Below are 23,447 nucleotides of genomic sequence, written 5' to 3'. Positions count from 1 at the left end.
TTGTTCCTTGCACTGATGGGTTTCCTTCTCTCCCTTCTCTCTGCTGTCGTGCAGTGCTGCAGTTGAAGCTCCAGCAGCGACGCACACGGGAGGAGCTGGTGAGCCAAGGGATCATGCCGCGTAAGTACCACTTCAGTTCTTTGCCCTGGTGTTTGTATGCATGTGTTTCGGTGGAGAATGGTTTCCCATATGATTCAAAGGATCAGGTTATCTGCTTCTGCATGGAAAACATCATGTGTAAGAGCCCCACCCTGTCCCATCCAGCCTGGTCCTCCTGAAGTGTTGGTGCCACCTCCGATACTGAGGAAGAGAGCAATGCCTGCAAGTGTAACTGTGCTGCAAAATAAGGCTTGCGTTTCATCTCAGTGCACAATCTTCTGGACAACATACTATGTTAGAAGTGACTTGTATACTTGACCCATACTGCTAATCACTCTTTTAACAGGCTTCCTGGCTCTGCAGTTTCTGTTCTTACAGTGTGTCAGCTCCCCAGACCTCTGAGGCACTTGTAACTTTGTGTGTACATATTCCATAAACTGGCCAAAACCAGGCATTGTGTACAAGATGTTAACCAACAAGCTAGAAAACAGCTAGAATGAGCTCTATGGGCATCAGCCGTTGCCCTTCTTGCAGGGAAAGGCAAAATCTGTGCAGGCAGAGAATGTTTACTTTTTAGGGTAAACAGAGAGGATCTACCCTAAAGCCAAGCTTTCATTGTCAGATTAGCGTTGGAGAAGGTATTTTTCTCTTTTGCTCTCCTTCTTCCCCCAAAAATGCAAAAAAGGTGTCTGACAAATAGTTTTGTCATGCTTTGGTACCTCTGAACTAGATGACTTATAGGTAACAATTTGAGGCAAGACCACACAGCAAATGTTTTATTTTTGAGGTCCACTCAAAATTTTTTTCACTCAACAGCTGTAGTAAAATGCAGTGCATCAGGTATGTATTTTCTTCTTTCGAAAGATTTTCTGCCACCCTGTTTCAGAAGCTTTACTTGAAGATGGTGTAGTAATGAGAAATTTCTCGTTTCTTCTGTTTCTGGGGTGCACACTGTAATATGACTCGGTGCTGTGACTTGGACTTTACTGAGGGCTGAAGGTTAGATTATCAGCTTTCTGAATGAAGAGAACCTGTCAGCAGCACTCTGTCACTGAAGTGGCTTGCTGGATGGCAGTAATGTTCTTTAAGAGGTTTCTGAGACCCCTGCTTAAAATTATGTTACCAAAGCAGAAAGCAACTATGTCCTGTCTGGACATATCATACCTGTTGTCTATTTTTTTAACCTGAGGAGCTTGTATACGAGCTTCTACAGAATACACTTACTTGCTTTTGGATGAGAGACTAGTGTCCCAGTGACTGTGCCTTTTTACTAATGCTTCTCAGAAGAAAATGTTCCTGACTTCTTTGTGGTGTCCTGCTTTAAGTGGATATGTATGCAAATACTGTATTAATTTATGTTCAGTACTGGCTTTCTTCAAAGTGTGCCTGGCCAAACTTGTGATTCCTGAGAGGGGTCTGTTTTACAGGCCTTTTGAAAATGAGGCCCTTGCAAGTAATTCAAATAAGGCATCCAGAATAATTAGTGACTCTTAAATTTATTTAAAACATAGCCTACATTACTAGTCTTTGCAGATTTGTGCCCTTCATTGCTTCATTTATATCCCTTACATGTGAATTTTGTGACGGACTAAAGGAAAACATTTAGTAAGATATCATTATGAAAATACTGGCAACACATTAAAAGGTCCTTTCTGCAATGGAGAAAACCCACTTTAACACATCTGTTCTAAACATGATTTGAAATTAGTTCCTCCCAAGTAATGGTATCATAGACCCATACCTGCCAGCTGGAAATAACCACACATAGGGAAATGTTTAAAATGTAATTTGCCTGGGCTGTTTTTGAAGAGAAGATCAGATGTGAGATAAATTGTGATACTTAAAGCAAAAATCCTGTTTTTAACCTGAGAAGTACAGAGGATGACTAGGGACCATGTTCCTCCAGAAGGCATCTCAGCACCATGACAGCTTTACTTATACCTTCAGGAGTTCCAGAATAGACTTTTTTTTTACTGCTGGGAATATGCAAGTATCCTGTATTCTTTCTTCTCTCTGGACTCTTCTCTGTGAAAACATTGAGGTACTTAATCTTGTTCTGCTGTCACCTGCTACTGAGCATGCTGTGCTGAACTTGTGTCCCTCTTGAGTTTGTTAGCCAGGAACCAAGCCCCACACAGTCCTTTTTGATGATTCAACACAAGTATGTAAGTTGGAATCCAGAGGATGGTTTGGTGCTGAACTAAAAGAGCTCTTGCCATGTCAGATGCTGGTCGGTTTCTTTTCTTTCCTTTATTTTCTATCTGAAGAGTCTTAATACTCTTGAGAGAATTGTGATGGTTGCAGTTCTATCTGCATTACAGCTTGTGTCAGGAATGTGTTTTTGAAGTGAAGCTCCTGATGGCACCTGCCTACTGTGCCTTGCTTTGCACCATAAAATGAAGTTTGAGAGCTGGATTAAATTGGAATGAAAGTAAAGTGGAAAATATTCTGCCTAGAGCTAATATGCATTCAGCCCATGGGACCAGACTACGGCTTGTCTGGCACCACACCTCCAATTCACCTTCACATCCAGAGTGTGGAATGTCACTTCCTCAGCATTGACTTTGTTTCTGTTTTGGTCTTACTGTGCTTTCCTACATGTTCCTTTAGATTAGCCTGTGATACAGATCAGTTCCTGTATATCTGAAGGCAAACAGCCATGGAAAAATCCCTCAGCCAAGTGTGAGAAAAGTGAAAGGTTTTGTTTTACATTACAGGCTATGTAGTGTGCAAACTCCCATTGGTACCTTTGGCTCTCCTGACTGAATCCAAACCCCATGTAAGATTTATTCTGCAAATTGGTGCCCTAAAAGAGAAATTTCATTGCAGGCTTCCATCAACACGAGGTTTTTGGACACTGTAAATATGAGGAGTGGGAGATGACACCGTTTGTGTCACCTTAAAGTGAGAATTATGCTACTCCTGCTGTGCTTGTTCATAACAGAGCTGGGAATTGCTTACTTTGTCCCATGTGGAATTTTGTTTATATGGTAGAGCAGAAAGGCAAATGTTTCAACATTTTTTTTACCAAGTACACTTAATCTCACTTAACCTTCCCAACCCACCAGCCACCTACAGTGGGGCTTTTCTCCGCTAAAAGATTAGTGTATTGTGGTAAGAAATAAAGCATTTATAGGCAGTGAAATAGGATTCAAAATAATTGTGTTTTATGCTTCATTGATTCTTCTTGCTTTCTGTTACCACTTTGTGTAACCTTTTACTAGTAGCAGGATTCATTAGTTCAAGATTAAAATTCTTAATTGCCCTTAGAAAAACGGTGGGAAGCAAGTCTTCACCTGCAGCTGACATACCTGTGGTCTGAGCTAGAATGACTGTATATTGAAAAAAGGAGAGCTGAGTTTTTATATTTATTCAGGTTTTGGCCTATTTTCTAACAGTGCAAATAGACAAGCCTTTTTTGCTATTTGCATTTTTTTGTAGCTATGCAGAGATGGTTTTCATCTTCTTGTCCTCACAAAATACAAGTTAAACAAAAATCTGCTGTCTGTGCTCAGCTCTTTGAACTCTGTTGTGCTGTAGAACAGTCTGATGCTGTCATTTTTTAGCGTCAAATTTAAAGGTTACGGCTATTGTAAGGTTTCTGGAGGGAATATTAAACACCCCATTTTTCATTCTTGAAGAGAGTGTTTAAAACAGTAGTTAATGCACATCTGAGTAGAAAGTTATGTGGAAAGTATCTTCAATTAAAATAGCAAAAATTTTTAGGGGAAAGACATTTGGCAAATTTAGCAATACTCTGTTATGCAAAATATGTGGCTCTTTTTCTTTTTTGCAAGATTTAAAGCTTTGCATGCCGTTTGTTTTATCCATCAGGATTGTGATCTTTGGCTTCTGGCTGCAAACACTAAATACAGGCAAGAATGCAAGGTTGTCTTATGGCACAATGCTGCAGGAAAGCTGTTTTGACCATCACATCTATCCAAGCTGGCGAAGCAGAAGTAGATAATTTCTGGGAATGTGCCTTGTGTTTCTCTGTAGTAGTGCTGTGTGAGTCTCTGAAAAATGACACAGGCGTCCTTTGCAAAGGGCATTGCCTGCACTGAAAGCTAGAAGAAGGCTGCTGTACAGGCTGAGAATTTCCAGGAGCTTCTTTGTCACTTCAGTGTATCTGATGTTTGCCAGCTTTTGTGCCCACATCCAACTCCTCTGTATGTTTGTGTTCTGGGCTGCAGAACACATGACTGTGGAGCTCCAAAGAGGATGGAATTTATGCAAGGAGATTCTAATGGGACTGCTTTAACAGGTGCTGAGGTGTTTCCATGCTCTAGGTCTGTGCTACCAACACTGATGCAGTTTTTGCTGGGACGTGCAGCCTGCTGGATGCTTGAGCTTTTTTCAGAGTACAAGAGTGTATTTTATCCTCAGATTCCATGAGGGGAGCGTGCCATGGTTCAATTCCAACATGTCACATGATTAGAAATTACTGTAATACAGCAGGCAGTCTAATGATTATCATCTCATTAGACCTTTCATGTCACTTGCTGCATTTTTTATTAGCCATAAGGCTGGACAAAATGTAATATTTGTTATAAAACTAAAACGCAGTATTTGCTTTTTTGGGAGTCTGCGAGACATTGCTTAAAATGAATTCTGAAGGAAATGCTATTTACTGGAGACAGCTGGTGATTTAAGAATACAGAACACAGGTTATGCTTTAGCATATCAGTGTTGATCATCATCTAGACAAAGCTTGTAGCAGCTGGTCTTCAGCATCCAGCACAGCTACCATCACAAAAACCCAAGGATCTTTGAGATACTGAGTTTGGGAAGCAAAGTGCTTGCCACATGTGAGTTTCTAAGGTTAAATAATGTCTCTAGACTTCAACATCTCTACCCCAGGATTTGGCCATACATCCACACTTGTGTTTGTGTAGGGTAGCTAAAACTGTTGTTTCTGCTTTAGCCTTTGCCTGATAGTCTAACTACTTCTCAGTTTAGAAAAAAAAATAGTTTTTTAAATACTTGAAAATTATGCACTCATAACTTTATTGCTGCATGGCTCTGTATTTAGTATTTATGTTCATATTTTCTTATTTATTCTTATTTCTTATTATGTATCTCATCCATTTAGTGTATGTGTGCTAATTTAAGGAGACCTGTCAATTGTGGATATAATCAACCTTTGCTTCTCGTTACATACAATAGCTACAGTAGAACATATTAAATGTCAGAAACAAAACAAAAGAAAAAGTAAGTTTTATAAATTAACTGTTAATTGTGAAGTAGGAGCATCTTTCTATGCTTGTCAGAGAAAGGAGAAGGCAGCAAGCTGTCAGAACGTGACAGTTACCTACAGGTGCAGTATTTTTCATGGCACAAGCTGTTCTGCCATCATGATGGTGGCTCCGAGGGCAAATTCTTCATGCCTCAGATATATTTTGTCTTCTTCATAAGGGCCAGGATAGATGAACTGCTATGCCTGGGTGGAGTTCTACAACTGTTGCAGTGTGGCTACACAGCTGACATTTCAAGGTTGTGGTGTGTTCTCTTAGAGCTGCAGCTAAACCTAGTGCTTTAACACCCCGAAATACCTCTTCCTGCTACGTAACATATCCCCGTCATTCTCTCACCACTTTACATATCAGGTCTTTGTAGTGACATTCCTGTAGTTTTATGGAATCTATTTGTCATAACAAAACAAAAATACAAATTTTCACTTCCCTGCCATCTTATATCTGCTGTTCAGCACATTGGCAAGTGCTTCTCTTTCATGCTTTTAAGCTTGAACTGTAATTTTGTTTAGGACAAGGAGTTAAAAACATGTATGTGGACTGTAAATATTGTTACTCCATACAGAAGCTGCAGCTAGACTTTTAATATATTCAGTGTCATGCTCTGAGAGTAAGACTGAAACACTAAACAAGTAATGTAAAATAAAAAGAAAAAAAAATGAGATGACACTTGCAGCTGTCCTCTACATTTTTTTCTGTTTCTGGTGTGTTGCACAGAAATCTGTAACTGTTTTTATTTTAATTTGATTGTATACCTGTAACTTGTCTCCCAGGAATTATTTGCTGGTTATTTGACTTTGATAATTTTCCTTGAAGCAGAATTTCAAAGCCTTCAGGCTATGTGTGTAGAGGGCTGTCTGTACATTTAAGCTGAGAGTCTCATTGTCAGAGGACTAATAACTGCATCTGCTTTGTTTGTATTTTTAGATGTCTGTCTGAGTGTGTTTTCCATGTGCTTATATGATCTGTGACTAATAAGACATGATTGGAGTAATAAAGCTCATTGTGTTAGGATGGAAATGTGCTGTTTGCCCTTTCTGAAGCTGTAGAAGGATGACCGTGCTCAGGTGTTTTTTAGGCTGCATTTGGTCCTTGATCCCTGCCATAATAGAAGGTTTAACTCTGCCAGTTGCAAGAGTTATTGCAACTGTTATTGTTCCAGTTCAGTGAAGTCTGATAGGCAATAAAGTTTTTTCCCTTCATGTTCCCACAGTTGTCTTAGGTTCATTCTTACTTGTTGTCTGGGAGTGGTCTGTCCTTTTGCGACCCCATACCTTTCCCACCCTGGACACTCTGGAAAGTTATCAGAGGAGTTTGCAAAGGCCAGTTATCCATGCACGAAACAGGCGTGAAGTCTGGTCCATGAATGCATGGATCAAAGGGTTCCTGGTAGAAGTTCCTTGTCTTCCTTTTCCTCTTCAGTTAGAGGTGTTTTTTTATTTTTCATTTCAGGATTTAGGTAATGTCTTTTGAATGCCAAGAATTAATGGCGATGGATGGAGCAGATTATACATTATTTGTATTTGCTGGAAATGTTTTTTGACACAAAGCTGTAGCCATAGTCATCCACAGATCTGATAACTGTTACCATGGGTGACAGTTTCCATTTTGCTTCTAAAGAGGATGAACTTTCTGAGAAATTGCACATATGTTAGATTTTAAATTAACTCAATGTTGGGCCTTGGAAAAATCTTAGTCCTTTCTGCCAATAATTTCATGTTTACCGTGACAAACCTATACTTCAGGCTTTTCACACAGTTAATGAAAATCTTAAACTTCAGCTACATCATCAGTGGGATACTGCTGTACTAAAGTTACTGACAGTCTTTGCTGAAAGTGGGCTTTGGAGAGGTGCCTGGTGCAGGCGTTGGAAGCGGCACAGCTGGTGAGTGTCTCCAGGGTGAGCTGAGCTGGGGCAGGGTACAGCAGTTCCCCCTGCCTGTGTGCTTCAGCAGCCAGGGCAAGCCCAATGCAGGGAGCTGGAAAGTGGCTCTTTTTGGGAAAAACAGCTGCACGAGCTGGTACGCTGTGCAGGTTCAGAATGCTGACCCAGGAGAAGGGCTGGCTGCCTGGGGCAGGGTGTCAGGAAGGCAGGACTGGAGCTCTGGCTTCCACAGCAGCCTGGGGCTCACCAAAAATTGCTATCAGGGACTTCATCTGGCTGCCGTTTTGTGTGTGTGTGTCTCTGGTGGCTGGAATAGCTGGGCAATGGGGAGGACTTGGTGGAGCTGCAGCACTGAATCAGTAACGCTGTACTTTGGCAGTGCTGGCAACAGCAGCAACGTGGGAAGGAACCTTTCTCCAGCCTTTCTTCTCTTTGGGACTAGGAGTACTCATAATCCTTCAATCACAATAACATTCTCATTGAAGGGTGTCACTGAAGGGCAAAGCTGCTTTTGTTTGAGTGCCAGAGATGTGTTTCTTACCTTCATAAACATATTTGCATTGACTTTTTTAGGTCAGTCTTCATTTTCAATTTTCTGAGTTTATGTATTTTGGGATTTGAATAATGTCAATTTGTTAACTGTGGCTTCTTTTCCTGTCCTTAACTTGATACTTATATTTTAGTCTTAATCCAAGGTCATTTACCAGTGTTGGGGTATGGTATCAAGAATTCTGAAGTATGATCAGGTCTGTGTACTGGATGAGAAATCCCCAGAGCTGCAAATGAAGAAAAGGATGTTGACGGAGATCTCTCTTCTCTCAGCTGTGCATTCTCCAGCCCCTTTATGTATTTCTGCACCACACAGCAGCTCTTTGACACTGCCCCACTGGCAAGATGACAGCCCCTTCTGTGCATGTGACCCCGTTTTTTAATACATTTTTCTTCCATGATGTGAGAAATGCTTTTTGAAAGTAGGGTGAAGATGAAGGGAGGAAGAAAGTGCTAACTGCCTTGCTCTGTGGTTCAAGTTCTGTGTCTCTTAGCAAATCCAACGGGTGGGAGCCCCACCCTCAACCAACAGAGGAAGTCATCGAGCCTATTTGCAGCACTTTATCTCATCTTTTTACGAAAGCATAGTAAACAAGAGAGAGAAACCAGAATTTGGTTGAGAGCAGGGGTGAATAGCTGCAGCAGAAGGCCTTCTGCCATTCTGAATTAAATCAGTGTGTCTAAGGTTGGGGCTGGACATGACACAAGCTTCTCTTTGTCACAGCAAAGGAAGGAAGGTTTTTTCTTTCCCTTTGGAATGGGTCTATCTGAAGAGCAAAGTATTTGACTCAGTACTCTGAATTTAGCTGTAGCCTTTCTGCAAACATTGTGTGTTGTCTTACCAACTGATTTGCTGTTCAAATATCACCTTCTTGTCTATGGTGAGCTAGATACTATGGCCAAGGAAAGCTCATGTGCTTCCTCTGTCAGTCTACAAGTCTGATAGCCTCGAGTAGTGATTTACTGATTACAGAAGGCTTTGCAGCCTCTGCTTCCCACAAGACACTTGAGCTGTAAGGATCTGTGCAGATCCTTTTGCCTTTCTTCCCTGTGTTTGGTTTCGTGCAAGCCTCAGTGTCTTCCATCAGCTGCATAAGCAAATGCAGGGTATATGGGTATTTTGACCTCTTTTTCTCAGCAGTTGGATCAGTCCCCTTCCCCTGCTGTGTTTCATTCTTAGAGTGTCTCAATCTGGTTCTGATTCCACTTATTTCTCACGCTAGGTAACAGGAACTCTGAGGTCTGCATATGAATATCTTTGAAAGCTTTGCATGGCTAAAATCTGCTTTTGTATACTGCGGGATAAACCCCGAACAGAAATGTTTGGGCCATTTTGCTCAGCTGTTTGTCTCTGCTGTTACACTGATGATTTGGGTTTGATTCCTGAGCCTTAGTTCAATCAATTTTATATAGCAGCACAAGTTTGATGCTTTGCAGCAGTGTCTCAAGGCCAGGCTGGATGGGTTTTGTGCAATCTGGTCCAGTGGAAGGTGTCCCTGCAACCATAGCAGGGGAGTTGGAACTATACTATCTTTAAGGTTTCTTCCAAGCCAAACCATTCTGTGGTTCTGTGTGTGATTCATTCACACTTTGCCATCTGCAAAATATGGCTTGTGTTGAGAAAACACTGGAGTTTTGCACTGTTTCATAGGAATTAATACATTGCTTTGAAGTGAAGATTAGTAACTTTCATCTGTGAGTTTTGTATGGAAAGGAGTGGGTCAATGTAGATGGTCTTGTGTGCTGCTGCTTGGTTTTGGGGGGTCAGATGGAAGAACACAGTTGCAATGTATAGCTGCAACATTTTTGAAGCAGGGTGGAGGCACGGAACAGTTGCATCATTGATGTGCAGGGAGGTTTCTCATGGTAGCTGAGGGTGTGGCCACAAAGATGCTAATGCTTCAGGAATTCTGGAGATGAAGCATCAAAATGCTCCACAACAGGCAACAGAGAGACTAAAGAAATAGGAAGCACGTGGTAGGAATTTCATGAGATCCTTGCTAGCCCATCTGTGGCAGGAAAATCAAGTCCTGCTGTCAGTCATCTAAAGGTGAGGGCTAAAACTCATCCTCCTAACAGCAGATGTTACAAACTGCCACAGTTGTCCAAGTGGGACAAAAGTGTGAACAGCTCAGTGGAGGTCACCTGCTGGACTGTGCTGTCCCAAGCCCCATTGGTGATGCTACTGTCCCATCTGTCACTGAGCCCTTTTTAGCACTTGTTGGCCCATTTGTAACTCCAGGCTGTTTTCCTGTGGTGCATGGGGCAATTTGAAGATGTGGGGCCATGGTTCAGCAGGATGGAGCTCCTGTTGCAGTGCTGGCCTTAAAGTCAGCCTCTCATTTCTGACTTTGGCAGGGCAGTTGTGCTCAGCTTTGCTGACACTATTATTTGTGGAGCCATGCTGTAAACCAGCATACCAATCCAGGTTAAAATAACTCTTTCAAAACAACTGTGATCGGAGTCCACAGACGGTTTTGTCAGCATAACTGAGAGCTGACGTGCTTTGTCCCAGACCTAGGTACAGGAACGAGAGCAGAAAGTGGAACTGCAGGTTACTGAGGCTGGAAATGCCATGTACATATCATATAGACATAAAATCAAAAGGCAGGCAGGAGGTAACCTAACTGAAATTGGGTATTGCAGAAGTTACTTCTACAGTGTCAACTATTTATTTTCTGCATACAGTGGAAAACGAAAACCCAACAGCTCATACTGCTGTTGTTTGGCAAGTTTGGCGGGTTTTTTTCCTCTGGCAGCACTCTATTCTCATCAGAGCTCACACAAAGGTAGCTGGATAGTTAGTTCAAGGATTCAAATTAAGTGTGGATAGGGGCATGTGCTATGGAGAGGTGCAGGAGATACTTTATGGCAATAGTTCCATAGTAGAGCTCCCCCTGCAGTACAAGTACAGTTGCTTGGAGCATCAAGGGCAAGGCACGTGGGACATGGAAAAGTGGGGAAAAAAAGATCATTACTGAAGCTGGGTCTACCAGAAGACTAAATATTTGTTGAAATGCTTCCCTGGGAATTCAGGGTGTTAAATGTTTTTGCACTTCTTGGGTTTAATGAGGCACTTGAAATAGCCTTGCCTGATGTTTTTGGAAGCAAGCTGGGACTACCTGAAGCTGCCTATGCAACTTGTGAGGGAACAGGATTGGAATGAAATCTGGGTGTCAGACTGGGACGTTTTGTTGAGCAGGGTTGTTGGGTGGGATGGGAAGGGAGAAAATCAGTGTTTGACATGATTGAGTATTTTCAGTGATTTGAAAAGGAACAGTCTGCATGTTTATTAAGCTCCAGGTTAGTAGGCTGGGGGCAGGATAGGACTGGGACTCAGAATGTTTGGAGAAACCAGCAAACATGGAATAAAATGAAAGAAAAAGGGAGAATGTCTACATTTTGTAATGCATAGTCAGTGGCTTGAATTGAGGATGAAGAGTGGTTGGCTTGGTACCAGCTCTGCGGAAGAGGATTGGAGACCTTCAGTGGTTTGTGAGACAAGCACAAGTGAACGTTGTTTGTTTTATGTACACAAACAAGGCAAACTGGCTGGGACATGTGACTGAGAAGTGTTATTGAATAATCATTTGACTCTATAACAGCCAATAAACCCTAGGCTGGAATATGTACCCAGTTCTGGACACTAGGCTTCAAAAAAATGCAGCTTAAATGGAAGGAGTCCAAAAGAGACTAAACAGGCAAAGGTCTGGATAATGTTATCTGCAAGGAAAGGTTGAAGCAACTGCCTTTGGTCATTTTATATATCAGAAGGATATATAGAGAACCAAAGTTTTCCAAAGGGATAGATGCAAGAAGGAAGAAAATAAATTGTTCTCTGTAATGTTTGCAGGTAAGGTGGGGAACAAAGAGTATAAATTGTACGAAGGGAAATAGAAATTAGACATTCAGAAAGGTTTTTAAATAGTAAAAACATTTGTGTACTGGGATAATTTCTTTGCAATAATATTACATTTTTTTATGAGAGGTCTCCAAGAACAGGTTAGACAAACTACTGTAAGGAGTAGTTTAGTGTATTTTATGCAGGCTGAGCAGTCAGAAAGCGTCAGGTGATAGGAGTTTCCTCATCCCTAACCCTCTGTGGTTATAGCTGATGCTTCAGGTCCTAAGGGCTGTGGACAGAGTGGGAATGTTGCCCCACACCCCCCTGGCTCACACAGGTTCTGCTCCACCATCTCCGCCACTCATTCACACACAGTGCCAGAATGAGCCACCACAGCTGATACGGCTGAGAACAGTAGAGCTTTATCACTATGGGTAATTTTAAGTGGAATGGATAAAGCAGCGCTCTGGTGAGCAAGCCAGATGGGTTATGAGGCACAGATACAGTTTTGCAGGGATCAGTGCTAAGTGGCTGGGAAAGGCAGTGGTAGGAGCTGGAAAAGAGGCTTATCTGCACTGCAGGTCTCCTTTAGAGTTCACCCAGATTATTGTAATATCACCTTATTGCTTCAGAGTTCTTCATAGGATTATATTTTTCCTTTTTTTTTATTTGCTGCAGTAAAGTTAAGAGGGTTTCTCCACAGCTCTGGGCTAAGCAGTCATTTCAAAGCCAAAAAAATGTGCAAGGATTGGTTAATTTCAAATGGAGTATGATTTTACAATAGACACCCTATTCTGACATATCAACTTCATCCTAGATTGCTGAGGGAAGCACTGAAGGATTTGTGCCCTCTTGACATTTTCAGAGGTCAAATATGAAGTCCTCTGTCATGTTGCCAGCCCAGACAGCTACATCCCAGTGCACGTTTCCAGAGACTAGTCCTGAGAGACTGAAATTGTTCTTTACAAGATTATTTCTGTAGCAGTTCTGCATTACTTACTATTAAATGCATATGTGTTTTTCTTTTTTCCTTCTTAGGTACTCTTTTCTTGCCTTATTCTTCTGTATGCAATAGTTTTTTCCTGGACTACCTGTGACACCAGCTCAACTCCTGCAGTTGACTTTTCTGACCATTAGCTGTGGTCAGGGAAATGTCACTTAAAGTTCATCTGCTGCCTCATACTGACAGCAGAGGTAGGCAGGAAGGGGAGAGTAAAGAATTACTGCTGTGTCTGCACATTCTGGTAGAGAGCTTTTGAAGACTCATGATGAATCCTGCTTTGCTTGTCTCCAGGGTAGATATTTATGCAGATTTAAATGTGGCTTGTTTATCTTTGCCCAAGTGGACCTGAGCTTTTATTTCGCTTTCCTGTGAGATGCTCACAATGAAAGGAAAGCACGTTCAGGTTCAAGCATGTGTGTATTCACAAGCAGCTCACTCAACTTGAGATTAGTATTGGTTGTTGCTTGCTCTTCATTGATCTGCCGTGGTCAGACTGCCCAGGACACCTCATTTCAGGCATCAGCTGAGGCCTCGTTGGTGCCTTGGCTAGATGGGGAAGTTTTTTGCATTATTTTTGTAGTTATTGCAATACAATATCCCAACCATATCTCTTTGGTTTATGTCAAAGTGTGTTTCACACCTTGTGTAACTTTCTCTGGTGATTTCTCTCTGTAACCAGATTTATGCAACTAATATGAGCAGGAACTATTTGCCCCATTATTGCAGAAGTCTGTATACTCACTGTGGTTTTCAGTCATTGTTAATTTATTCTACAAATTATCCTTTATTCACTTCTGTAGTACAGATCCTATCTATGATGCGTGGCATGTTTGGAATTCCTGCCATGTGGACTGAATTCTACTTCTTACCCTATTGATGTGAACCTAGAGATGATGCCTTTCCCTGGTCTTAAAAATTGAGAGTCAGACACGGTTAAGGGATAAGGGGTTTTACCTCCTATTTTAATAAGGATCCTTATGGTGCACCACTTGGCCAAGGTGGGATGTGCTGCAATGCACCCCCACGATAGGTCACCTATACAATTTATAGACCTTACAAATTAGCATATCTAACAAGGATGCCCCAGTGAATGGGAGGCCTGGATGAATGGTGTGATATTCCCTCATCTGTGGAATTCCCCCCTGGATGTGCCAAATCTCTAGTTTACAGGCTGTGTTCTAGAGGGGCCTTGGTTTCCCAAGATAGCGTAGCGTTTTCCGACCTCCTACTACGAGGCTTTTAGGATGTTTGGTCTCCTGGCCTAACAGAATACCAGGACTATGGCGTTATCAGACTTGAAGAATTACAAATATGCATGCTAAGAATACTGAGGATACATAAAAGTTATATAAAAGGTATATAAAAGAAATGGCAAAAAATCATCTTGGCATCAGAGGGACTCTACCTTTCACAGAAGGTGTCTTAACACTTTCTGTGGCTACTCCATTTCATTCTATAGAGAAGGGCAGGGAAGGCTCCACATGCATTAGAAATAGTTTCTTACATTGCATTTATGCAGGGGCTTTTATTTCTTAAGTCTTTTGAGACTTTATTATGAACTTATATTTGAGAAATACTTAGTCACTGGTCTTAAGTGAAAAATAACATGAGCAGACTATTTTTCACAGGACCTAGATGCAATACTTCGGAGTTACTAACTCTATGAGCTTAGTTTTCTGTCTTCAAAAGACTTGCAACTTATCTTTAAAGCTGAAGTTTTTTAACTTTTCTGTTTAGCTGGATGGTAAGTCAGTTTAAGTTACGAGTATTTCAGAAATATTAAAAAAAATTATTATGCTCCTTTCAGGTGCTTCTTAATACAAACCACAGTGTGGTCATTTTTTAAGAAAACAAGCTACTTGCAGCTTCAGGGAAACTGTGAGGAGCTACTGACACCATCATTACCCTCCCTCTCTGGTTTTACTGTGGGACGTGAGCTTTGTGTGCTCCAGAGGAGCCAGGCAGAGTGAGAGATTCCTCCAGGGTTAGTGTGGTCCTGGACAGCAGAGGATCAGTTTCTTAGAACCTGATCCATTTTGGCTCTGGTTTTAAGCAGGGTCCGAGGGGGCGAGAAGGCCTTTTCTGTGGAGAGCTGAAGTTAATTCCTCAAGCTGTGGTTTTCTGTCAATAGACAGATGTACTTTTCTCTCCAAGTGTCCCTGTTCTCACGGTAATTTCTCTTACAGGGAGCAGTGTGTGTGTCCTGTGGACCTGCAGGATTTTCAACCAGTCCTTGCACGTGTACAAAGCACAGGTGCAGATTCAGGAAAGACTTGCAGCTTCCTTTGACATTAAAAGATAGTAAAGGGGATTTGAATTTCATTAGCATTGTCCCCCATCATTCCTGCCATTTGACCTCTTCAGTGTTTCAGAGCCATTCCCATAAGGGTCCCAGATATCTTACTATCTCTTAAAGCTTGTGAAAGGCTTTCTTTGGAGGCTGGTTTTGAATCATATTCTTGGACCCAACTTTGGGAACAGTGACTAGTTTGACTTGAAGTGTACCTCTATTAGACTCTCCAGTGGCCCACAAAAATTTCAGATCAGTTCCTGTGTCCCTGTGCTGTCAGATGGAGTATGGCAATTCCCACTGCTTTGTACCAGCTGGAGATAAGCCTCACTGTGTTGGAAGATGCAGGAGGCAGTTGCTGTGGTGTTGTTGTTAACTTGGTTGGCCTGAAGGGTTGCGCAGTGCGAGAACTTCCATCATTATAATTCATTTCTCTAAATGCTTTTCCTCTCCACAGCTCTGAAAAGTCCAGCTGCATTTCATGAACAAAGAAAGAGTTTGGAGCGGGCCAGGGTAAGATGCAATATAATCTTCAGTGTTTTGGGAAAGATTTGGAAAAGTCAGGAATAGTATGTCTTGTGTTATGGGCATCCTGTAGCTGTTAATGAGATGCAGAAGGGAATTGTTCGTATTCTGGATGTAATACAGCTTTCTGTATTCAGAAATGCATTGGATTGGGTATTCTGTAGCTTGCATGTGGTGCTGGTTAACCCTCAGTGAACTAATTGTGCCTAAAGCCCATTGAATATGGTGCCTGGATTTTCCCTAGAGTCATCTTTCGGGAAGTGACTGATACTCTTCTTCCCCACTGTCCACACACTTGGCATTTTTATTTTTATGGTGTTTAGCCCTTAAATGCTGTTAAATTATCATGTGGAGCTTAGTTCCACCTTTGAGGAAAGTTTGTCTGTTACCTGCACATGCAATTTTTACCTAGGAGACTAGAAAAATGGAAAATTGAATAGAGAGTATCCCCCCAAAATCTTGTGACACTGAAATCACAGACTTCTGGCTCTACAGAAAGAGGAAGCCAGGCATCATACTTCATGTGCCACCTTTTCTAACTGGGGAGTTTCTTGATAAATTCAGAAGGCCTCTGGGGATATTTTTTTCTGATTAGCCTACAGTGGAATGTAACTTGTTATGACTAAGTTTTGTTTGAAAAGTGAAAGCAACGTAAGTAAAAAAATAACAGCTGTGATGAAGACCTGAAAGGGAGGCCCTTTAAACTGTGGAGTGATTGCAGTGGGGAACTTTGCATTAAGACCAGTGACCAAAGGGCTTTTGTTTATTTCTCTTTTTTTCCTAAAACCTTATTAAGTTAATATTTTTATGTGGGCAATTGAACAATTATGGTGCAGTTTTCTGACTGACTTACATATTTTCTCCAAAGGCCCATCCTGATATCCAGTATTTACTGGTCTATTACCTGCTGCTTCCAGATTCCCATTCCTCAGCAGTGTAAACAGTAACATGTTCAGCCTGTCAGGGTCACCTCTGTACATTGCTCCACAGCACTTTCTCCAAAGGCAGAGCTAAAAGCACCTCTGGAACTGAAATAAACCTTGTCACAGCATTTAGATTCTGCCCCCCAAGGGACTGCATGGGTTTTTTAGCTTAACAAATAACATATTCAATTTAATCAAATTAAAGATCTCCAAATCATAAGTCAGCCCTGAATGCCAGCAGTACATGAAAATATTTTCTGTGAACAATGGAACCAGTGCATTTATCTTTAACGTAAAAATAAATCTCATGGATAGTTACCCTGACACAAGTTAGTGGTGATGCATACAATGGGAAAAGAAGACTTCAGCTCCTGAGGAAGTCCTTCCCAGTTTTTGTTCTGTGGGGTAGCATAGCACAAGTGACTGAGGTAATTACAATAGAAGGTCGTCTTTAGAGTAAGCTCATTCTGGGTGCTCTGGGACAGGAGATAGGTCTCTTCTCCATTTTGTGCTTATTTAGATCTCAGTAACAGCTAAAGATGGTTGTTTCTTTTCATTGTGCTGTTGAAGATTACTTCACTCCTGTGTCTGATCGGCTGAAAGTGGTTCTTGCTTGTCTATTTTTGCTACAGACAGAGGACTATCTGAAACGCAAGATCCGGTCCCGGCCAGAGAGATCAGAGCTGGTTAGGATGCACATTCTGGAAGGTATGGCAAGTGCTGAACATGAAAATATCAACAATAAACTTTATTGTAACTACCTTTTTCACAGCTTTCTGTTTTGCCTCTGACTTCCAAAGCTTCCTTCTGGTGGGGAGCGGGCAGAAGATCATGCCTGTTTCATGATTCCTTGGGAGGAATTCAACGCTGCTTGCTCGGAGATTATTCTCAGAAAAATCCATTGTGTGACTTCAAATTGTGCAGTTTTGTGTAGCTGAGCAACAAGGAAATAGAATGACCATGGATTGCTCTTCTACTAAGGGAAGACGGTGTAAAATGTCCAAGAGGGAGTGAGGCAGATTTGATCTGAGTAGTAATGAACCTCAGCTTCAGAGAGGGAGTGCTGTGCTGCTGCTGAGCACCAAATTTGGGGCACAGCCAGGGGGAAAAGATGAACAAGAATTGGGTGACATCAGTTTGAGAACAGTGAATTTGTCACAAGGGCTACTGTAGTTATCTCTATAACCTAAATACACATAATGTGTCATATCTTTGTAGTGTATAGTTATCTGTTGTTATCTATCAGCTGTTTTTCTGTACAGTTACCTTTCTGACTAGAATTAAAATACTGCTGAAGGGCATGGGTTGACCATTGTTGGATTGATGCCATTTTATTTACTTTCCCCCAAACAGAGACCTCAGCCGAACCCTCCTTGCAGGCTAAGCAGCTGAAGCTGAAGAGAGCCAGACTGGCAGATGACCTCAATGAGAAGATAGCGCAGAGGCCAGGGCCCATGGAGCTGGTGGAGAAGAACATCTTGCCTGTGGAATCAAGCCTGAAGGAAGCTATTATTGGTAAGGTCAGAGGAGGATCTTTGTGGAGGGCATTTCCCCACATGTGGCTGTGATTACCTATCAACCTGCATGTCTGAGAGAGTGCATGGCTGGTCTCATTTTCCTGGCCCAGGATCACAGGCTTTCAGCCCAAGGATTTGGAAAAGCAGATCTCCCTCTGGCCCAGATAATATTATGGAGTCATTAAATTATAGGGATGTAGACATTCCAGAATAGTATGAAAGCAGTTGTATACCCTAAAGACTTTAAAGACTGTTGAAGACTGTATTCCCTAGATTGTCTCCTTAAAATCCCTCTCTCAGTATAACGTCAACAATGTTGGCCAGGGAGAGCCCACTGACTTAGATCAGGAGAGGAGACAGAACATAAACAGGTGTGATGAAACAAAAGATGTCTGTGAACTCAAAAACTTCAGAGGATTCAACCCCTTTAAAAATAAACCAGAACAGATGTAATTCATGCCAGTGCCATTCCAAGGGCTGAAAGGAATGCTGAGGAATTGCCTTCCCACTGCCTCAGCAGTGCTCTTTCCTGTCTCCCCAGACTGAGCAGTCTGTGTGTCTGTGGTTATTCATCCTCTCAAACATGCACAGCTACTGTAAAGACAAATGGGATACAACTGTGAGCAAGATGGAATACTTTCCATAAAAAAGCAAAAGGACAGTGTTGTGAGAGCCTGGCTTCACTGGTGAACACGAGGTAGTTGAGGAGGGGTGAACTTGTGAACTGATGCATAAGAGATGTGGCTTCCTTCTGACTGAGAAGTGCATCTCTGGATTCCTCTTGATTTTTTGGTGAGGTGCAAATTAATGCGAGAAAATGTAGTCTGAAAAAGCTTTGGTATATTACAAGTGTACACTCATGTGAATTTATCTACTGTGCATGTAGATGGACAGAAATGCTAATAGCAGCCAGGGCCACCACTTAATCCATAGCCCTTCTTGTTTGTAAGACTAGAGGACAATTTGGGATTCTGTCTTTGAAGACAGAAGAATCCAAGAGAGAGTCTACCTTCCACCATACAGGATGAGCACCAAAAAGGCCATGACTCAACCTTATACTCTCTAATCTTCTTTGGTGCCAGATAATGAAATAAACCATGCCACAGAGCTGGATTTGGACAGATCTGAGTATCTCTTACACTCATTGATCTTGCCTGCCTAGGAAGCAAGGGAAATGGTTCACACCCCAGTCCATATCATTTTATTGTACTGATAGATAGTGAGTGTAAACACTTAAACCTGACCCAGCTGGGACTCTGTTCTCTCATTTTTAGCTGGTGCTTTAAGCACAACTCTCTCCATGCCATCATTGTCTTTGTGAAATATCTAGTGTCAAGTGAAATCATTTCTTACTCCACTTTACAGACCACGGTTGATGTTTGTGTTTTTAGTTGGACAGGTGAACTATCCAAAGGTTGCAGACAATTCCTCCTTTGATGAGGACAGCAGTGATGCCCTCTCCCCAGAACAGCCAGCCAGCCATGAGTCCCAAGGCTCTGTCCCATCGCCGATGGACTCCCGGATTTGTGAGCCTCTCCCTAGCACCACTGGTACATCACTAGCTCAGGTGAGAATGTGGAGGCCTCCTGCAGTGCCCTGGAGCTTCATGCTGATTTGTGGCAGAGCAGCCTAGAAAGTGAGACTAAGGCTTGCCTAAGAGGTATAAGGTATAGTCTGTGAGATTTCACAAGGAGTCTTAGCTCCATGTGGTGTCAGTGATGTCCTCCTCTGGTTATTCACAAACCCTCATGGTGATGCCTTGTGGGGAAGTGGGTAGTCATTGCTTGGTGGTACAACTTGTGTGTAAATGAGCCCAGCAGGAAATGCTGGGAGATACAGGTGTTGGATTTTGATTCCCTATTTGTCATAAGAAGTTATGCTGCTTCTCAGGGACAACTGAAGCAGTGGGTTAAAGGAGTCTGATTAAAGATTAAAGGAGTCTGATTAAAGAAGCCCATGCTCCATCCTTCTAAGTGGACACTTCCTGCACTCTGTTAAATTATTTCCCTCCTCCTGTGTGTATTCATTATGCCTTTTTCTGTCTCTGCAGGGTTCATCCCAGTTGCAGATTAGCACAGACTCCAGTGAAACTCCTTTCCTACCTGAGCAGCCACCTCCACCACTGCCACCTCCACCTCTTCTGCCCGCTAGTCTTACCAATGGAGTGGCTCTTACTGCTGCCAAGCCCCCTCCAACACTCATTAAGGTACTACTTTGGCTGATGTCTTCATTGTTGTAGTCTGAAGGAAGATAAGGTTACTTTTAAGCAGGTTTGGAGTTGGAAGTATTAGATTAACAGAAGCAAAGGAAGGAAACATTTCTCACTAGTGTCTTCCTAATTGTAACTGACACTAATTGTAACATATTTAATGGGGTTTTCTGTTCAATGTTGTATTCACCTTCTATAAAATGGATGCTGAATGCAAAATGTTTTGAAACAATCAGTGTTATCTATAATTAGAGTCAGTGAGTCTGCACTGGATAAGCAAATGATCTGGTGTGCTGGGAAGGGTGACCTGCATTATGGTGCAGCATAAGCTGGTGCCAGTGAGGTGTCTAATGTCTCAGAGAGGCATGGAAAGACCCTGAGGTGAATAAACTGGAGAATTTCAAAATTAAAATCCCAGTGTGTGTTCTGGCTTACGTGGGGTGTTACATTATATCAGTGTGTTCATTCTTACTTGCTTCCTCCTTTTCTTCTAAATAGCAAAGCCAGCCCAAGTCTGCTAGTGAGAAGTCTCAGCGCAGTAAAAAAGCCAAGGAGTTGAAGCCGAAAGTCAAGAAGCTTAAATATCATCAGTATATTCCCCCGGACCAAAAGCAGGACAAGGGAGCTCCTCCCATGGATTCATCCTATGCCAAAATACTGCAGCAACAGCAGCTCTTTCTCCAGCTTCAGATCCTCAACCAGCAGCAGCAGCACTACAACTATCAGACCATCCTGCCAGCCCCACCTAAGTACGAGTCCCCAGTGGCAGCTCTCTTAGCAAGCACTTACCAGCACTCTTACCAGAGATGTGTTCTGGGTGTGAGGGGTGGCCACTGGGTGTGACACACTCAGTTTTGTAGGTTCCAGAAGGCCTCAAAAAGAAACAGTGCGAGATGAGACAGACAAAAGCAGCTGAAGTGAGTTGGTTGGCACAGCAAGGGGCGTGGATGCAGTTGAGAGCATTGGTGTGCTTCAGAGTCTAGGGCAGCACTAGTGATCCAGATGTTTCTGAATGTGTATGTTTGTGGACACTAAGGGCCTCTGGTGTCTTTCCACTGTGGTTTTGATGTCTGTGTTCTTTCTTTTCCTGCAGGCCTCCAGGAGAGCAGCAGAGTGGTACCAGTGCCCCTGCTGTACGAAATCTCTCTGCCACAGTCAGCAGCACATCTTCAGTATCTTCTGGTTCCAGTGGTCTGATGAGACAAAACAGTAATGCTGCAGTGGGCAAGCCTGGCCCTCTCCCTGCCAACCTGGATGAGATGAAGGTAAATGTCCTGTGAAGCTGCACAGACCCTTTCTGCCATTGTCAGCAGGCAGTACTGGATGATGTTGCTGGCTCAGAGCAGGGCTGAAGTGGACTGACAGGAGTGAGTTAGTGATAGAAGCTGGGATTGCTACCCCACAGTCTGTACCTGAGATGCAACTTTGTTGGCCTGAAGGAAGATCAGTTTAGACCTTTGTCTCATAGCTCTGGCGACTGTTCATAGTTGTTCAGTTAAAAGTTCTCGTAACGTTGCCCTCTTTTTTCCCCCATATCAGGTAGCAGAGCTGAAGCAAGAACTGAAGTTGAGGGCCTTGCCTGTCTCAGGCACAAAGACGGATCTCATTGAGCGTCTCCGAGCTTACCAAGAGCAGAATGGTGCAGCTGGCCAAACAACCCCCACTCCCAAGCCCAGCACATCAGCCGTCCTCCCTAAAGCTGCTGAAGTGGTGGTGGCCTTCCCAACTGCCAGGCTGAGCACAGGGCCAGCCCTGGTCACCACTGGCATTGCACCAGCAGAAGTAGTTGTGGCCACAGTTACTGGTGGCGGCATGATGAAGTTTGAGAGCACAGGCTCAACTCCTCCTGTTTCTCCAACTCCTTCTGAGCGCTCGCAGATGAGTACAGGGGATGAAAACTCGGGCACTGGAGATACCTTTGGAGAGATGGTGACTTCACCTCTGACCCAGCTCACCTTGCAGACATCTCCAGTGCAGTTCCTGGTGAAGGAAGAAAGCTCCAAGTTTGCCTCCTGCAGCGTAAATGTGGCACCCAGGTCAGAGCGGTGTAATGCTGGTAACAGCAGGGATGCAGAAGTTAGGGACAAAGACCAGATGCTGCAGGAGAAGGATAAGCAGATCGAGGAGCTCACCCGCATGCTGAAACAGAAGCAGCAGCTGGTGGAAATGCTTAGGCTACAGCTGGAGCAGGAGAAGCGATCTCAGCAGTCACAGCCAGCTCCAACAGCCACGGAAGAAGGAACAGCTGTCGCCTCCAAACCAGGAGCATGTGGCATCCAGGTCAAGAGTGAAGATGGTTTCCTGAGTTGCCAGTCTGCGAAGCAATCCAGTGGCCAAACAGACCAATGCAGCCCTGCACCAACCGCTAGCCAAATGGACACTTCGAATCCAAGCCCAGTGCCAAAGAAAGCCGTGACAGTGAAGCAGGAGGTGCCAGCCACGGAAGCAGAGCCGCCGTGCCAGTCCCACAGCCCGTGGCTTTTCCTTGGCCAGCAAGGGAGCGCCCTCATCAAGGGCACCCCTCCCCCCACCCTCATCACTGACTCCACAGGGACCCACATCGTCCTCACCGTGACCAAGCAGAGCGCCGAGAGGCAGGGCCTCTCTCCCCACTGGATGGCAGGGAGCAGCTGCCCACCCTCGCAGGTAGGCAAGGGTGTGAACCCATCACTGCTATGGCAGTTGGGTTCCTCTCTCCTAGTCCTACTCCACTTACCATAGGATGAATTAACTGGGTGGAAATGGCTGCAGTAAATCCTGAAAGGGCTGAGTTGCTCACTACAGTGGTTGGTAGATCGTGGCTTTGTAAAACAGAGCGGTGTAAGCAGATCTTCAGCAAAAAGACTGGAATTTGACAATGATGAGCTGTGTACAGCAATGCACCATTGGTTCTGTGCATCACAGGCTGCTCAGCATTCTTCCAAACACAGGGTTCTGCCTTTTGTCAGGCAGGACCTCGGGCTTGGAGGACAAGGGCTTGCTGCCACAGTTCACTAGTTTTTAAAAGAACAGCTATGCCTGTGGTCATAAAATGAGCAGAGTGTATTTCACCTGTTGTCCTTAACTGTAGAGATCATAGTTGGAGTGATAGATGGGTCATCTTATCTACCAAGAGCTGAAATCAGACCCTGGGAGCAGACTGTTTGCTTTTTGGCTGCTCTTTGTTTTAATGCGTGTCAGTATTTCAGTGTTAACAGAGTCTTTCATCAGAGATGATTTACTATTCCCCTGCTGGCATAAGCGCAGCACTTAACAGAAGTGTTCCGAGTGTTCCTTCCAGGAAGGGATAAATATGCCCAGGTTTGATGGCATAAGTCAATCCCCAGCACCTTCCATGACATCAAAGATAAT

General features: G+C 43.2%; 1 protein-coding gene across 2 annotated transcripts in view; it reads left to right on the top strand.

Moving 5' to 3' along the window:
• Positions 1 to 23,447, top strand: part of MRTFA (myocardin related transcription factor A) — a 95,235-nt gene that overhangs the window by 64,585 nt on the left and 7,203 nt on the right. For both annotated transcript variants that reach the window (XM_088055260.1, XM_014256629.2), the window contains 9 exons: positions 55 to 120; positions 15,380 to 15,435; positions 17,003 to 17,078; positions 17,724 to 17,885; positions 19,279 to 19,454; positions 19,938 to 20,093; positions 20,595 to 20,845; positions 21,190 to 21,361; positions 21,636 to 22,742. In XM_088055260.1, coding sequence (XP_087911386.1) covers positions 114 to 120; positions 15,380 to 15,435; positions 17,003 to 17,078; positions 17,724 to 17,885; positions 19,279 to 19,454; positions 19,938 to 20,093; positions 20,595 to 20,845; positions 21,190 to 21,361; positions 21,636 to 22,742 — 2,163 coding nt within the window. In that variant the 5' untranslated portion in view covers positions 55 to 113. The remainder of the gene's footprint in view (positions 1 to 54; positions 121 to 15,379; positions 15,436 to 17,002; positions 17,079 to 17,723; positions 17,886 to 19,278; positions 19,455 to 19,937; positions 20,094 to 20,594; positions 20,846 to 21,189; positions 21,362 to 21,635; positions 22,743 to 23,447) is intronic.

Source organism: Pseudopodoces humilis, chromosome 5 (genome assembly GCF_049639895.1).
Source record: "Pseudopodoces humilis isolate 2021_Gansu_Grassland_sample_001 chromosome 5, ASM4963989v1, whole genome shotgun sequence".
NCBI lineage: Eukaryota > Metazoa > Chordata > Aves > Passeriformes > Paridae > Pseudopodoces > Pseudopodoces humilis.
The sequence above is the reverse complement of the archived record's forward strand: the minus strand, read 5'-3'. Positions and strand labels throughout refer to the sequence as shown.